The 16,846-nt window shown below is 41.5% G+C and overlaps 1 protein-coding gene across 1 annotated transcript in view; it reads left to right on the plus strand.

Moving 5' to 3' along the window:
• LOC130207085 (E3 ubiquitin-protein ligase NEURL1-like) overlaps positions 1–13,872 on the plus strand; it is a 37,607-nt gene extending 23,735 nt beyond the window's left edge. The window contains exons 4-6 of the mRNA XM_056435512.1: positions 1,191–1,907; positions 8,294–8,473; positions 9,653–13,872. Of these exons, the coding sequence (XP_056291487.1) occupies positions 1,191–1,907; positions 8,294–8,473; positions 9,653–9,897 (1,142 nt within the window). The 3' untranslated portion in view covers positions 9,898–13,872. The remainder of the gene's footprint in view (positions 1–1,190; positions 1,908–8,293; positions 8,474–9,652) is intronic.
• Positions 13,873–16,846: the final 2,974 nt, after the last annotated feature.

The following is a 16,846-nucleotide window of genomic DNA, read 5'->3' on the forward strand; positions in this document are numbered from 1 at the left end:
GTTTGTTATGTAAACAGCTCAGACTCGCTCGCAGCAGCTCATTCCAGCTCGTTCACACCCACTGAGTACTATTCATACACTTTTAGTCCTCTGACTGAAGGTAGACTGGCTTCATTACGGAGTTTTTCATATCCTACATGTGGATTAAATTGCTAATATAACGTTTGCATTTTCACAACCTATCAGCTTTCACTTGTAATAATACGAGGAAATAAGATTAAGAAATCAGATGAGTACGAAAATGTGGTTTATTATTAAAGGACTCCGAGCTAAAGCCCGAGTGGGAGGCTCAGACACAGCTTTATTGTCTTTCATTGGCTTCATCTGCATCTCTTATCCTGCACCGTGACATAAAGCTCTTACGTCTCTTTGACTGTGATGTAGCCACTAGCCGGCGGCTACAGTATGCCCCCACTTAAAGCCCTGATGTGTTTCTAAATATGTAAACGTTGACATATTTGTTGACATTGTTGGTCCTTAATATGGAGAGTGCATTAGTACGAGAAGCTAAAAGGCCCCATACATCTTGACGAGGACAGGTCTGATGAGAGAACAGCAAACACAGTGAATATAGCGAGTTGTAGATGGCAATACGCAACAATTAATACTTAAAAAGGCGGTATATGGAGATTTGTTGGTTCAGATTACATTGTAATTTGAAATAAAACACAACAAACTAGAATGGGCACTCGGTAGAGCGCATACCTTCGCATATCACAAGATTGGGCATTGAATTATGAACATTTTGGCATTAGTTGCATGCCAATTGGACAAAAATGTATCGTGCTATGGTAAAAAAAAAAATATATACCTTTTCATGACCTTGACCTTTGACCCGATTGATCCCAAAATCTAATCAAATGGTCCCCGGATAATAACCAATCATCCCACCAAATTCCATGTGATTCAAGAAGATTTTACCTGTTCATGACCTTTGACCTTGACCTTTGACCCGATCGATCCCAAAATGTAATCAAATGGTCCCCGGATACTAACCAATCATCCCACCAAATGTCATGCGATTCGGTTCAATACTTTTTGAGTTCTGCGAATAACACGCATACAAATAAATAAATAAATGAATAAATAAATAAATACACGGCGATCAAAACATAACCTTCCGCATTTTCAATGCGAAGGTAACAAACAAGCATAACACATTCCTGTGTGTGTGTTCGTTCCCCGCACAGACAGCGAGATGGTGACCCTGGACTGCCTGCGTCCTCGTTCTTTCGCCGCCGCCCACCGGGCCTCCATTCAGCGGAGCGGCGGCGACCCTCGCCTCTCCGTCAGCCTGTGTGACCTCAGCCTGCGGCAACAGGAGGCGCGTCTGGAGGAAGACGACGAGGAAGAGGAGCGGCTGCAGCGCTCGAGCTCGGCCTCCTGCCACATCCCCCAGAACTCTCAAAACTCGCAGCAGTGCTCCGTGCTGCCCGGCCGCCTGGACGCCGATCTGCACTTCCACTCGGTGCGCGGCGTCCACGTGACCGCGCTGGATAAGCACACGGTGGCGCGGCTGGATCACCGCGGAGACGAGAGGACCCTGGTGTTCACCAGCCGGCCCGTGCGCTGCTCCGAGACCGTGTTTGTGAAGGTGAAGGCGGGCGCCGGGCGGCCCGGGTCTCTCTCCTACGGCGTGACGTCATGTGACCCGGCCACCCTGAGGCCCAGTGACCTCCCGTCCGACCCGGAGTCCCTGGTCGACCGCAAGGAATTCTGGGCCGTGTGCCGGGTGTCGGCGCCGCTCCACAGCGGAGACATCTTGGGCTTCGTGGTGAACGCGGAGGGCGAGGTGATGATGAGCCACAACGGCGTCGGTGCAGGGATGCAGCTGTGTGTCGATAACTCCAGGCCCCTGTGGATGTTCTACGGTCTGCACGGCGCCTTCACGCAACTCAGGATTTTAGGTACGATTCCACGACACGTCGATTGTGCGTCGACTGCATGCAAGCAGGTCGATGCTCTTAAGTCAGTTTGGGAATGCAATAACATTCAGGAAAAAAAAAAGGAAAGGAAACTGTTACTTACATAACTAGAACGGGCACTCGGTAGAGCGCATACCTTCGCATATCAAGCGTCTTTGAGTACTATGAAAAGTGCTATAGAAATTGAATGTATTATTATTATTATATCACAAGATTGGGCATGAATTTTGAACATTTTGGCATTAGTTGCATGCCAATTGGATAAAAATTGACCGTGCTATGGTAAAAAGAAGATTTTGACCTTTTCTTGACCTTTGACCCGATTGATCCCAAAATCTAATCACATGGTCCCCGGATAATAACCAATCATCCCACCAAATGTCATGCGATTCAAGAATATTTTGACCTTTTCATGACCTTGACCTTTGACCCGATTGATCCCAAAATCTAATCAAATGGTCCCCGGATAATAACCAATCATCCCACCAAATTTCAGATTTTGACCTTTTCATGACCTTGACCTTTGACCCGATCGATCCCAAAATCTAATCAAATGGTCCCCGGATAATAACCAACCATCCCACCAAATTTCATGCGATTCGGTTTAAAACGTTTTTTGTGATGCGAGGAACACGCGTACAAATAAATAAATAAATACACGGCGATCAAAACATAACCTTCCGCATTTTCAATGAGAAGGTAATTATGTTTGAGGACTGCAGATTTCAGAGTAACGCGTGATGACCCCCAACCCACAACCCCAAGGGAAAGCAACTCATTCAGATTTGAGCCTTTTTGGAAAAAAGAAAGAACAACAATACAACGGTTTCATATTTGCATTCGTGTTTAGCCATAGCTTGACTTGAGGAATTCAAGCATGTTCTCTAGATCTGAACACAAGTTCCATCCCGACGTTCTCGCCGCCTGAGACCCTTCAATGACCTTCGGAGGCTGAATTCTCTCTCGGCAGAGTCAGGAAATAGTTTTCCCCTCCTTAGCTGTCTGGGCTGTTCCCTTGAGTTTTTAATCAACTCGTATCTCTTGGGAATTTACATTCTACCCCCTCACAGTTTGCATATGAATGTTAACTTTGTATCGGTTGAGTTTCTCTCAGGGCCGTTTGATTCCAGCAGATTTCACACAATGATTTACCTGAAGTCAATCATCCCTAGATGTGGGACTGCGTGCACACAGTTTCACTCAAAATTAGCAGAATGAGTTCAAGACCTGGTGAAAATTGTGTTTTCATGACAAGCAGTGGTCCAATACAATTTCTGGGTTCTTTTGATTTTGAAAAGGAAAATTAAACATACACTACCGTTCAAAAGTTTGGGGTCATCCAGACAATTTCATGGCTTCCATGAAAACTCACTTTTATTTATCAAATGAATTGAAAATTGAATAGAAAATATAGTCAAGACATTGACAAGGTTAGAAATAATGATTAATATTTGAAGTATTAATTTTGTTCTTCAAACTTCAAGCTCAAAGGAAGGCCAGTTGTGTAGCTTATATCACCAGCATAACTGTTTTCAGCTGTGCTAACATAATTGCACAAGGGTTTTCTAATCAGACATTAGTCTTCTACGGCGATTAGCAAACACAATGTACCATTAGAACACTGGAGTGATAGTTGATGGAAATGGGCCTCTATACACCTATGGAGATATTCCATTAGAAACCAGACGTTTCCACCTAGAATAGTCATTTACCACATTAACAATGTATAGAGTGTATTTTTGATTCATGTTATCTTTATTGAAAAAACAGTGCTTTTCTTTGAAAAATAAAGACATTTCTAAGTGACCCCAAACTTTTGAACAGCAGTGTACATGTGATGAACCCCGCACCGGCTCAAGGCTTGAGTCAAAGGTTTGTTTGCCTGCGTGGGAAGATGTTCAGATAAACTTAATGTTTATTTATGCACATTTTGTATTTCTTTAATAGCAATATACACCTAACATTTTAAAAGTCTCTGATATTCCAAGTTTATTTTCCAGGACATTTAACACACATCTTCAGTGAACAGTTAAATAAGCTTCACCGCAGTACGTGCAAAGCCGAGTTAAGTATGTCTTACACGTTTTTGAAGAGTTCTGCACTTAAAGGACTTTAAATTCTCAATTTTTCACCAGATGGAGCTCCAGCATTTATTGGACTTAGTATAATGACTGTGACATTCTGAAGAGTGCTTTTGATTTGTGTGCAGTCGCCTTAATTCTTTGAAAACAAGACTTCCAGTGTTGTCGTCTAGCCCTCTAGCCCTTTTTTTCTTTTTACAGTTAATGTACTGTGTTTTCCGAGAAACCGATGCTAAAAATACTCTGGTTTGTTCGAATTAGTTTCAATTATTTCTCGTGATGAATTTCTGGATTTCAGTTTCTCCTCTCTTTCATGCAGTCAGTCAGACCGGAGCTGAGGAGGTTATTTCTGTCTTGCGTGGGCTCCCAGCAGCCAGCATTGTGCTTCAGGATGGGGTCCGTGAAAGCTACTTATTATGCCCTCCATATGCATTATTAAAATGTAATTGCACAGAGGACCGAGATGCTGGGTTTTCCACCCACAGTTCGTTCCCTCAACACCGGTCCGCCAATCATCCCCCCCTCCCCCCCCACTGGTGCACGCCGCCGTTCTTCGAGTCATTACCCACTCCAGCTGTGGGGAGTGCATTTGTGACGTCTCCGCTCACCCACTCGCTGAAGCCGCGTGCCACAAGTTGCCATGGAAACATCTAGCCGGCGAGGCAAGTGACAGTTTGTCATCAAGCCTGTGAAGTGGAACAGATGGGAGTCTGTTGCTCTCGCATGGTCATTTTGTCCGCGTTATCTTGATAATTTCACGTGAGATATTCGGAATCAATAATAACCTTTGGTTTTTGGTGCAATCTCAAACGAGCGGCTTTAATCAATATTTGTAAATGAACAATTGATCACATTTGAAAGGGGTCACGTTGAGTTACAAACCCACAGGGAATTATCACCCGATTCTGTATCTCCCTTCAGTTCTACAGAGGGTTTGGATGTGTATTTACTCATTGCTAGTTTTCCAGTCCTCAACTTCATATGTTTGTTCACTTCCATCGCTCTATTCCGTTGCTCACAAAGTCGATTTGGGTGAAAAAATCTCCGAAAGCTTTTACAACACAAAACTAGCTACTTAACCCTTGTGTTGCCTTCGGGTCATTTTGACCCGATTCAATATTTAACCCTCCTGTCGCCTTCGGGTCAATTTGACCCGATTCAATGTTTAATGTCGGTGTTCTTTCGGGAGTCAACAAACAAACATAAAGTACCTCACACTTAAACTTGGAAAACAATATTAATTCTAATAATTTTCTGGAGATTTTAATAGCTGGGGTCATATTGACCTCAAGGGTAAAATATGTTAGTAAATATAAAGGTAACAGGAGGGTTAAACATTGAATCGGGTCATATTGACCCGAAGGCGACAGGAGGGTGAAACATTGAATCGGGTCAAATTGACCCGAAGGCAACACAAGGGTTAAGGGACATATTTTCCAGAGCAAACATTCTAAATTTTCATTTGTTTGGTGGACACAAACTCAACACAAACCCATACAAAACAAAAACAAATAGCCCACATCAGAACCTTGCCAGACACCCATGTAAAATCGTAAAAAAACAAACATTACATGCACATTCAAAGCTTCATATATCTGCATCATGATGATGAAGTAAGTAGGTCCTTTGTTAGCACTAACAAAGATTGATAACAACTCATATCAATCAAGTATTTCTAAAATAATAATAATAAGATGAGTGGATAATAAGAGTCAGTGGACTAGCTTTTTTTTGTGTGCATAATATTGTTTTCCCAAAATGTTCAAAACCCTTTTTTGCTACCCAACGTACTCAAATGTAGCGACATTGAGCTACACGAGCTCCATCTGGCAATACTGTACGCCAGCGGTTCCAAAACTCCAGAATGCCGCGGCCCAATTTGAAATCTGAAAATCTTCTGCGGCCCACCCGAGCCTTTAATCACAACTCTGATCAAAACATAAACTAGGGATGATTAAATGACCTTCAGAATTTAACCGATTAAAAATGTGTTAACCGACAATGTATGTTTTGTATACCATTTTCTCCGGAGCTCATATATATTTACTTTAATACTACAAGAGGGCGCCCCATTTGACATTGTTTTGTTTGGCGGCGCCTTTTGTTGGATAACGACAGGCGGACAAGAGCAGCCGTTTCGAGCGAGAGCCTTATTGTTTTATTAATCTGTTCGTTTAAATTGTTTGTGCTTCATCAATTAATGTTTCACATAACTAATGTGCCGCTAGAATTGTTCAAATAATACTTAAACTAAGAAAAAGATGTATGTTTTGTATCTTATCAATTATCAATCGTTTTAAGTAAAATACAGAAATTTGCAACCCTAATGTTACGACCAGGTCTTAGACGCAACAGGAAAGAGCGAGACCACTATCCAACTTTGCGTTTGTTTTTGTTTGTATTTATTTGGGGCTGGGAGAACAGCTTCAGGAGCCGACAAGGCCAAAATACAAAAAACAAAACACCTCTTACTTTTAAAAGGAAACTAACTAACCTAAGCAAACAAAAAATAAAATCAATATACACCGTTCTTCCCTAACTCCCTATCTAACAAAAACAGACGACGAAAAGAAAGAAAATGTTGTCAAACTCCCTACTTCCCTGCACAATATATACAAGTGTTACAAATAGGTTTGTGGAGAGTGACACACCTACACACACACACACAGCAGATACGAAACAAACAAATAAATATTTATATATTAATTTCAAACTTTTCAAAATTGAAAATTGAAAACATTTTATTTATTTATTGTAAATGACCTCTCGCGGCCCACCTGCAGTACCTTCGCAGCCCACCAGTGGGCCCCGGCCCACACTTTGGGAATCGCTGCGCAATGAGCAACTGTTTGTTAACAAGCTTGTTTCTGCTGCCCCCAAGTGGCCAACAACAATCTTTTATTGCTTAAAACCTGACTAACACATTTCTTATTTGATAAGAAAGTGTTGAAACCACATGCTCAAGCACAAATACTACACACATTCATAATACAGGAGAAGATGAAAGGGTGCATGACTTGACATGAAGGTTATCCATTCTGGCTTATTAGAGTTCACCAAGACATTTGCTTACAGCTGGGTTGCCACATGGATCACGATAAGTAGGCAGTGTGTGTGTGTGTGTGTGTGTACACGCTACAGGATGCGTACACATCTCTGTATCCACTCTAACATACCATCATATAAATAAATAGATGACACTCACAAAAGCCCATCTCAGCAAAGCGGTACAAACGCATTGATCTCAGCGCTAAACTAAAAAGCACACTAATTATGGAAAGGTTTATTCATGCATTTTTTGCTACGTCTGTTGATTTTTTTCTCAGCAGCAAGTCGTTTGTTGCATGACTAAAACGCTGCTGCGGTTTGTTTACGTGGGCTAAAACTGAGACTCCAGTGGTTGGAGTGGTTCAAAGAAAATGCACGAGTTCAGAGTCGTGGATCGGAGCACGTAGCGAGAGTTATGCAACTAAGTGTATGCATTTTTCTGCTCACAAACACACCACATAAATGTCTTTTTCCTATTTAAATGGAACAGTATTTCAGCAATTTCAGCAATTTCTCACCATCTGTTGTTCTTTTAGTTGTTCCTCTGCTCAACACTGTCATTGTAGGAAAGTTTGGATGATTAAATGGTGGCGTCTGGTAGGATGTAAACAACCAATATTAGATCATTTGACACGTGGAAGGACGTTGGTGCCGAGTGAGTGGGAGGCCCGACAGGGTAGCAATATATCGGCGATGGTCAGTTGAAGGACAATGTATAAACAACAATAGTGTGCGCCTGCCAGACAGACGGGATCAGAATTTGTCTGCCAATTTGAGAACCGATGCCAGAGCCGGTGGGTATGGGGGAGAGGATGGGGACGGATCACACGGAACAGACAACAGATCGTCTGTGAAAGCATTTTGTACCCTACCCAGAGGGATCATGGGCTCATGGAGGAAAGGGGGGGGGGGGGTGGTCCGACTCATGACTCACTAACACACACCCACACACAGAAGCTGTGGCCTCACAAGTCATCTGCTTGGTAATTTAGGAGATTTAATGTATGCGTGAGTGTGAGCGTGAGTGACAGACGGCATCAGAGCTGCAACAAGATATTCGCTCACCCCCATTTGCTAATTGTCAGCTCTGAATAACTCCTCGGGGTGTGAAAGATGGAAATATTTAAATCCCAGCAATGAAAGCATTGCATTTGGCTCTTTTGGACGCTTACTTTCGTGGATTATCTGTTCGTTGCTCGATCTTTGTTGTGACCCAGATGTCTCTTCTGTACCTTTTAGGCTCATCGCCGCATCCGGATGTACGAGGCGCGTCGGTCCCCAGCTCCCCGTCCTGCACACCCAACAACCCCACGATGCTCGGCGGCGGCGACTCTGAACCCGACCTCAACGCACCCTTGAACATCAACCTCAATTCAAGCCTCAACTCCAGCTACTACACAGTCTTTTCCTCCTCCACAGGTTCGTCCCAAATGTTCCAGTTTAGCCCTCTCTCTATTACGTTAGTCCCCCCCCCCATGGGCATTTCTGTCCAGGTGTTTATGGCTGTTTTTTTTTCTTTGTTTACGGAATTGATGATAATGCAATCATGCAGCAGAATAATAAAACAGATGTGAGAGTCATTTTTAAAAGCGGTGAGCCCACACTTCCCTCCTGTTCTAAGCTGCAGCACTACAGGAGAACTCTTGGCAGATAATGTCTGCAAAAGAAGCTCCATTAGCAGAGGAAACACGAGGAATGGGATTAACAGCTTAACCCTCCCGTTACCTTCAGATTTACTAACATCTTTTACCCTTTTTGACCCCAGCAATTAAAACCTCCAGAAAATGATTAGAATTAATATTGTTTCCCAAGTTTAAGTGTGAGGTACTTTATGTTTGTTTGTTGACTACCTAAATAGCCCTTTAAATAAATAAAAAAGTTGATATTTACCTTCGCATTGAAAACACGGAAGGTTATGTTTTGATCGCCGTGTATTTATTTATTTATTTGTATGTGTACTCAATAACAAAAAGTATTAAACCGAATCGCATTAAATTTGGTGGGATGGTTGGTTATTATCCAGGGACCATCTGAATAGATTTTGGGATCGATCGGGTCAAAGGTCAAGGTCATGGCAAGGTCAAAATCTTCTTTTTACCATAGCGCGGTCAATTTTTATCCAATTGGCATGCAACTAATGCCAAAATGTTCATAATTCAATGCCCAATATTGTGAAATGCGAAGTATGCGCTTACTGTGTCAAACGTTCTAGTTCTTATTTGTTTTACACAGTGAAAAACCGCCTGGGGGTCAAATTGACCCCAAAGAACACCGATGCGTACAAGTTGTGTTCAGGACATTGAAAACATATCATCATGTGAATTTTATGTTTTCCCAGTTGTCCCCAATAAAGTAGGAAGTCATGAAATATGAAGCAAAAAAAAAAATGTTAATTTTTTTAGAGACGTCAAACATTGAATGGGGTCAAATTGACCCCAAAGGGAATCGGAGGGTTAAATAAAAAAGGTGCACTGGACATACGTGTCACATGTGAGCGTTACAGTTATCTGCCTGAACTACCTGGAAGCCTTCCTCCAATATTTCGTAAGATTCCACTCACTCACGCATCTCTAATGTGTTCCCTCTCGTCACCTCAAGGTACGACGCCGAACTCTCCCTTCTCCAGCCACCCGGAGTCCCCGACCTTCCCGTCCTACTCGGGCTCGTGGAGCGACGAATGCACCATTTGCTACGAGAACGAGGTGGACACCGTCCTCTACGCCTGTGGACACATGTGTCTCTGCTACGCCTGCGGCCTCAAACTCAAGAAGATGGCCAACGCATGCTGCCCCATCTGCAGGAGGACAATCAAAGATATCATCAAGACCTACCGGAGCACGTAGGCTCGCGGGAAGACAATGTGTTTCGCCTCGTCAGGTTCAGCTCCAGGTTTTCAAAGCCATGTCAGACTTTTGTATAGATGGATGCAGCACAAGTGGAATCCCCACTTGTTTGCGTGTGCATTCTTGCTCAGGTACTCTCCAACAGGACTTTTAAAAAATCAGCATTAAAACATTATTTCAATGTTATGGCTAATACACAACCTTGTAAATCTCACAGTTCCTGCCTATGGCGTCTCACAGTAAGGACCAAGCAATGAGGTCATCTTCAGAAGTGCAGAAGAAACAAGGAGAGGACATACGTGGTTCCACCAGCTGCTCCTCCGCATATTTTGCCATGCAATTGGGTCAAAAACTGAGTCAATTCTGCGAGATAAGTTTTATTTGACATTTCGTGAATGCTTCCAGAGGGCCAGAAAGGAATAAGTAAAAAAATATATATATATTTTTGCAATACGTTTAAAATAAGCCATCTTTTAAAATACTCCTCCTGCAATTAAACACAATGCAATGTCTAAACCTAAAGGGTAAATAATGCATGAACACATTGTTTTTGTCGGTTGTCTTACTACCTGTTGAAAATTCAGGCGGGGGTTAGATTGTGCAACGGGTAAAAAAAAAAAGGTGAGTGTTGTCACCATAGAAGGACACGCCGGAGGTCAAATGAGGATGTAAATCAGGGAAGATGGAGCGAGGGAGGATGTTGTATGTTTGGGATGAAGACGAGGGGAGGAAGGTGCACATTGACAATGTGTGCTCACTCCATACATCATCACAGGTTTGTATGAACGCCTGTGTGTGGGGGACTTGCATGAGTTGCATGTCGTGCTTCTCGGCGGCCGCAATGAGTCGGATGCTGCCATCGGACAAAAGTCATTCAAATAAACATCGGTGGGCAGAAGTATTTGTAGAATCCTGATGGGATGATGAAGAAATCTCTTCTTCGTCGTTGCAGGAAAACCCATGAAATCCCGCTATAAGTCGCAGACGGCCGGGCTGACTTCAGGTTGCTCACTTCTCTTTCGTGTACATAGAAATTAAACATGAACATTTGCTTTCTGTGGATTTCAGCACAATGTGTCTTCAAGTGGAAATCACTTGAGCGCCGTCAGTGGCGAGGATGTAGCGGGCTGTCGGGGGACACGGTGAGACGTTCATTTTGCATATCAGTTTCTGAGTGCTGCTCTTCTTCTGTAAAAGCAAACTCCAAGGACATTCTCACTCGACTAAGCTCGTGCGTTATGCGCCGCTTTGAATTCCAAGCTATTTTCAGGTGTTATCTTGGCCTCGCTGAAACATTACTCTGTGTTATTAGTCAGTGCTGATTTGTTTTGGTTTTTTCAAGGTGTTGAAGCTTGTTATTTTTGCCGTTGTGCTGGAAAATTAGCAGTTATGTTGTACAATATTTGAGTCGTGTTTTCTTGTGTGCCTTTGAAAAGAGAAGTCTGGATACACTTTTGGTCCGTTCGGCTCCTCGCTGCAAAATCCGGGAGGTTCACATTTATCTTATAGTCATTCTTTGGTGGTCGTAATGTCTCTGATGTGAGCGGGTTTAACTACACAACCTACAAATACGAAGATTTTACTGTGCTTAATATCAGCGTGTGAATTAATTCACTGCTAAAGATGAAATGTTTGAATGTCGCCGTGTCCCTTCTGTCACTGCGTTGCATAATACTGGAAGTTTGTTGTGCTTGAGAGATGCTCAACCTTTTACATTTCTACCTGTTTTAGTTTTTCTTCCTGACCAAATATGACCTAACAGAAATTAAACATTTGTGGAAGATTTCTGATAGAAAAATAATATAGATGAGTGTAATATTAACTGTACATGATCATTTGTATTTATTTTGTCAATACTACTATCAATAATGATCACAGTTTGTTTAGTGCGTAGGGCTATAGTTTTCCAAGAAGTAAGAATAGTGTTTACTTTATTGTTGCATATTATAGATTATAAACCTTACTCCATCTGAAATGCTCTGTGGATCTGTCAAGCTGGTTTTAATTTATCGGAATAGTTTGACATTTTGGGAAATCGATTATTTACTTTCTAGGAGAGTTAGATGATAATATCTATACCACGCTCTAGTAGGCTACTATCGTATAACAGTACGCACTACCAAGTATTTCTACTCAAGAACTGTACCCGATGAGGTATGTGTGTTTTCTATAATATAATTCAAAATGACGCTACTTTGTACTCTTCAGGAGAAATGTTGTAATTTTGACATTTGGCTGATAAAAAATTGCAATGTTCAATGTAATATTATAATTTTAAAGGGACTGCTTTTTTTTTTTTTAAGATTTTTTTTTTCTTAACAAAAAAAATAAATTCTAAATATTTGTAGTGAAATAGCATTTACATTTTGTTATGCTGAAAATATTATTTTACAAAAAGAAAATGTACAAATGTATAACCTTGTAGAAATCACCACACAAGGATGATGGGGGTTTTTTTTTAACATAAGATGAAAACAAGGAGAAAAAACAACAACAACAACAAAAGCCACACACAAAAAACACATTACACAAACTTTTCCCCATCCCTCCCCTTGTATGGCTCTCAGTTTCCTTTCATTTATACATCTACACAGTCTCTACACAGTTTACCTACACCCATCCGTACACATTAATATCTACACAAACCAATACAGCACTCACAACAAAATAAAACCAAAATAAAAAATAAATAACCTGCAGCGGACTTAATTTGACGCCGGTCTCACACCACCACTGCTTTAACTTTTGATACCTTAAGTGCATTTGAAATTTCGGCATGAGCCACAACTTTGACTTAAAACCCCGTTACTCCTGTCAGGACTGTTGCCATTGGTTGCACTGTTAGCGCCGTTAGCACTATTAGCGTTGTTAGCACCATTAGCACCGTTGCCTGCTCAATTAAAAAGCTCCCAGTCGGCTCATTTAAAGACTGCAAACTGGGAAACAGCTCACCAGATTCTATCCAACAGTAAAAGATGTGCCAACCAGCAGCTCTAAAGCTCACGCCGCGGAACCGCTGGAGTCTTCAAACAGTTATAACTTGTCAGTTCGTGCACGCTAGCTGTGCTAGTGTCTTTGAAATAGGGGTGTAAATCATCTCGATCCGTTATGTCTTTGGACAATGACACGATGCAATTGTGATTTGATCCAATTCAGGCGGCCTGCAATCGATATGACACCATATCATACAGCCATTTAACACAATCAGTAACATTGATAGCAACTCACAAAAAAGCAAATAAATTTGATTTGACAATTGTATTACTGTGCTCTGAAGGAAAGAGGTGCGCTTCAATAGAAATCGGTGACCCAGATGTGCCATAAGGAATGTCTAGATAAAGGCGTATCTCGGAGATAATTATATTGATGTTTTCACTTTGCATTGATGATATTGGATCACTGAATCCATATATTGATCCAGATAGATGCAGTGTTCAGTCTTTATGAGAAGCTAACTGGATTCTATCTGTGGCCAGTATGAGAGTCGTATGAATCATTGCATCTCATTCTTCACCAGAAAACAAAAAAAGCGTGTTTTCTAAGATGTCAAACTTTTCCTTAAAGACCATATAGGCAACTGAATTTTGCTATTAAAGGGAATAAATTGTATAAAAGGTGGCATTAGTTATCAAATAGTTGGTGAAAAATATTCATTGTTAGGCTAGTTTGTCCTACCTGTGCATATTTAAATTATATCTTGGATTTGTGTTTTCGTGAAGCAGGCATACGTAGTTTTTCAAATGTGACCAAATGTTCGCTGTCCAAACAAAACAAAGCCAGCGAGTATACTGTGCATTTTGGAACAAGAAAATCTGCTCATAACTTTGGTTTCTTGGCTTGGAATTTATATTAGTTGTTGAAAAACATTCTTCCGGTGGTTTCATTATGTTAAGTTTGATAAATAAAGTTTAAAGTCTGAATCGCTGGCTTTATTTTGTATTTATCTTTCACATTTTGACCTCATACAACTGTATGTACAAGAGAAAAGCCTATATCACCTACATCAGTTCATGCATTTGACTCGAGTTGCAATAGAAAATGTACACTACCGTTCAAAAGTTCGGGGTCATCCAGACAATTTTGTGTCTTCCATGAAAACTCACTTTTATTTATCAAATGAATTGAACATTTCATAGAAAATATAGTCAAGACATTGACAAGGTTAGAAATAATGATTAATATTTGAAGTATTAATTTTGTTCTTCAAACTTCAAGCTCAAAGGAAGGCCAGTTGTATAGCTTATATCACCAGCATAACTGTTTTCAGCTGTGCTAACATAATTGCACAAGGGTTTTCTCATCAGATATTAGTCTTCTAAGGCGATTAGCAAACACAATGTACCATTAGAACACTGGAGTGATAGTTGATGGAAATGGGCCTCTATACACCTCTGGAGATATTTCATTAGAAACCAGACACTTCCACCTAGAATAGTCATTTACCACATTAACAATGTATAGAGTGTATTTTTGATTAATGTTATCTTTATTGAAAAAACAGTGCTTTTCTTTGAAAAATAAAGACATTTCTAAGTGACCCCAAACTTTTGAACGGTAGTGTATAAAACTGACCATTTCCATTTCACAGCTATTCCTTACTATGTTGATTTGCACAGCGGGAAACAAGTCAATCCGTCACAAAAGATTGGAAATGAAAGAGCAAAAGTGCCATTATGTTTTCCCAAAGCGTGCAACAAACAAATGGTTGAGGTAATGTCTCGTGCAAGAAAATTCAAAGTAGACAAAAGTTAGAGAACAAACTACCCGCCGCAGTCGTGTACTCGACCATATACTATATGAATAACAAAGGCAAGGGCTTTTAGTAAACAGCTATAACTCACAGATAAACTGTTTGGAGTTGTGGTATGCAGACCAGGCCAGAGTGGACATCATCCGATATTTACGACCCTGCAGGCTTGGCCTCTAATGCAGCGCTGTTTCATGCTGCACTCCAATTGGCAGCAACACAACCCACGACGCCTGGAGATGAAACAGGCAGCGGTGGCCGCCGTTCACGGCCAAGCGTTCTCGAAGGTGCGAGGGTAATACGCAGCCAGGATCTGTGACAGTGACGCGAATACGGTATATCTTACTTGTGTCTGCGTACACACAGACTTTCCACTCAGACCTCTCGGTGAACCTGGCTGCCGGCTTAAGGGCTTGGCGGACTTTGTTTGAGCTGCGTCGCGGTATCTCTTCTCGACGGCCGTACGGTCGAACACACATGCCGTCCATTAAGGTATCACATTGGTGTTCCGACAAAGCCGCGAGGCCATCGATTTTGAATTCCAACTAGACATCAGACGTTGAGTTTGTTCCTCCAGGCTTTGAGCGTTTGCTATGCAGCGTGATGTCAAATCTTTTCTTTTTGTGAAATTTGCGGCGTCGATGGGACGGACCGTCGAGAAGTGCGATTATATTTCGAAATACAACTTTGTTCATGGCGCAAAGGGGATCTCAACCCTACATCATCTGATCAGTGTTGATGAAGACAGAGTTGAAGGTTACGGTGCTGCTTTGCTCGGTCATCGGAGGCTGAGTGCTGCTGCCCTCCAGAGGCCAGACGCAGCTGCAGCACCTTACAGAGAAACCCTCAAAGACATAACCATCAGCAATGATTTATTCATGACAATAAACTGGGAAGAGGTTTTTTCAAGGCAGTCAACACGTTTCATTTTATTTTAAAGGTGTTGGGGAAAACTAAATGGAGAAAAACCTTCAGACTTAGGAAGCCGAAGAGACTTATATTTATTTGCACTAAATTCCAAGAGCAAACAAAGCAATCAGAATGATTGTTTTGCCATCGCTTGCGTCACACTCAGTTTCTCGCGGTAGCTGCGATTTCAATCAGACACGAGGAAACTTGGTGTTAACGTCGAACCCTGACTTTGCATTCATATAAATAATATTAATATAAATGTGTTAAAACCCTTTTGACTTAAAGTAACATTATGCAACAATTGTACCTTAAAATAACAGCTTATTTAGCGGAGGCGATTTGCGCCTCCGCTATTGCCATCGGGGGTCTGTGGGGAAATAACTCCGCTATGTAGGATTCTGGAGCCGCCCGATCCGGGGCGGATGGACTTCGACCTGCTTTCTGGCAGTGATTACATAATGTCATATAGTGCCACTCCACGCTCGCAGCTACAGTATAAGGGCGAAGCAAGTGAAGTCTCTTGTAATGAATTACACGTTCCAATGTAAATTATGAATATGTAGCTTTTTGATGTCGTCAACAATATTGTACTCGATCACACGTACTCCACATTCAAAGATTTAGAAAACAACGTATATAGGCTGAAAACGCGATCGGTATTTCATCTCAACTAAATGTTGTCATTCTTTTGGTTATGTTAGCATTCATCTCCGATATCACAATGAATAAAACTATGCAGTCATATTTATGTAAAATCTTTGAATATTCTTACCTTATCGGTTGACATCATTTCTTGGTTTCTGACTTCGTCTGGTCATCAATATCTATCGTAACTGGGTATTTACGACACTGAAGTAAACGTTAAATACCTCCAAAACTGAAGGGGGCGCTAAAAGGGAAAAACTCCATTATGGGGCTTTAAAGGCGACTTACTGTAGTTTTTCCCCCCCAGAACTAAAGATCAAGAATGAACTTCCACACTCGATACATTGCAATCTGAGTTCGGACCACGTTGTAAGCCTCCTGGGGGGTCTCTTTTCTGCAAAATGTTTGCATTATATTTTTTCGTTCTCTTGAATGCCTGTGTTTTATGAGTTGCGATGAACTACACATGAGTACAACAAGAAAGTAATGACGGACACACAGCCAGCAGACACACATGGTATAAAGATGATCAACAGGGATCCATCGCTTAGTTCCGATCCAGTGAGTGTCGTATGAGATCCCAATGCAGGAAGCGGCCAGCGGGATGGACATATTTCACATACAATTCCTGTAGGCTGTAAATCT

Source organism: Pseudoliparis swirei, chromosome 17 (assembly GCF_029220125.1).
Source record: "Pseudoliparis swirei isolate HS2019 ecotype Mariana Trench chromosome 17, NWPU_hadal_v1, whole genome shotgun sequence".
NCBI classification, from domain to species: Eukaryota; Metazoa; Chordata; class Actinopteri; order Perciformes; family Liparidae; genus Pseudoliparis; species Pseudoliparis swirei.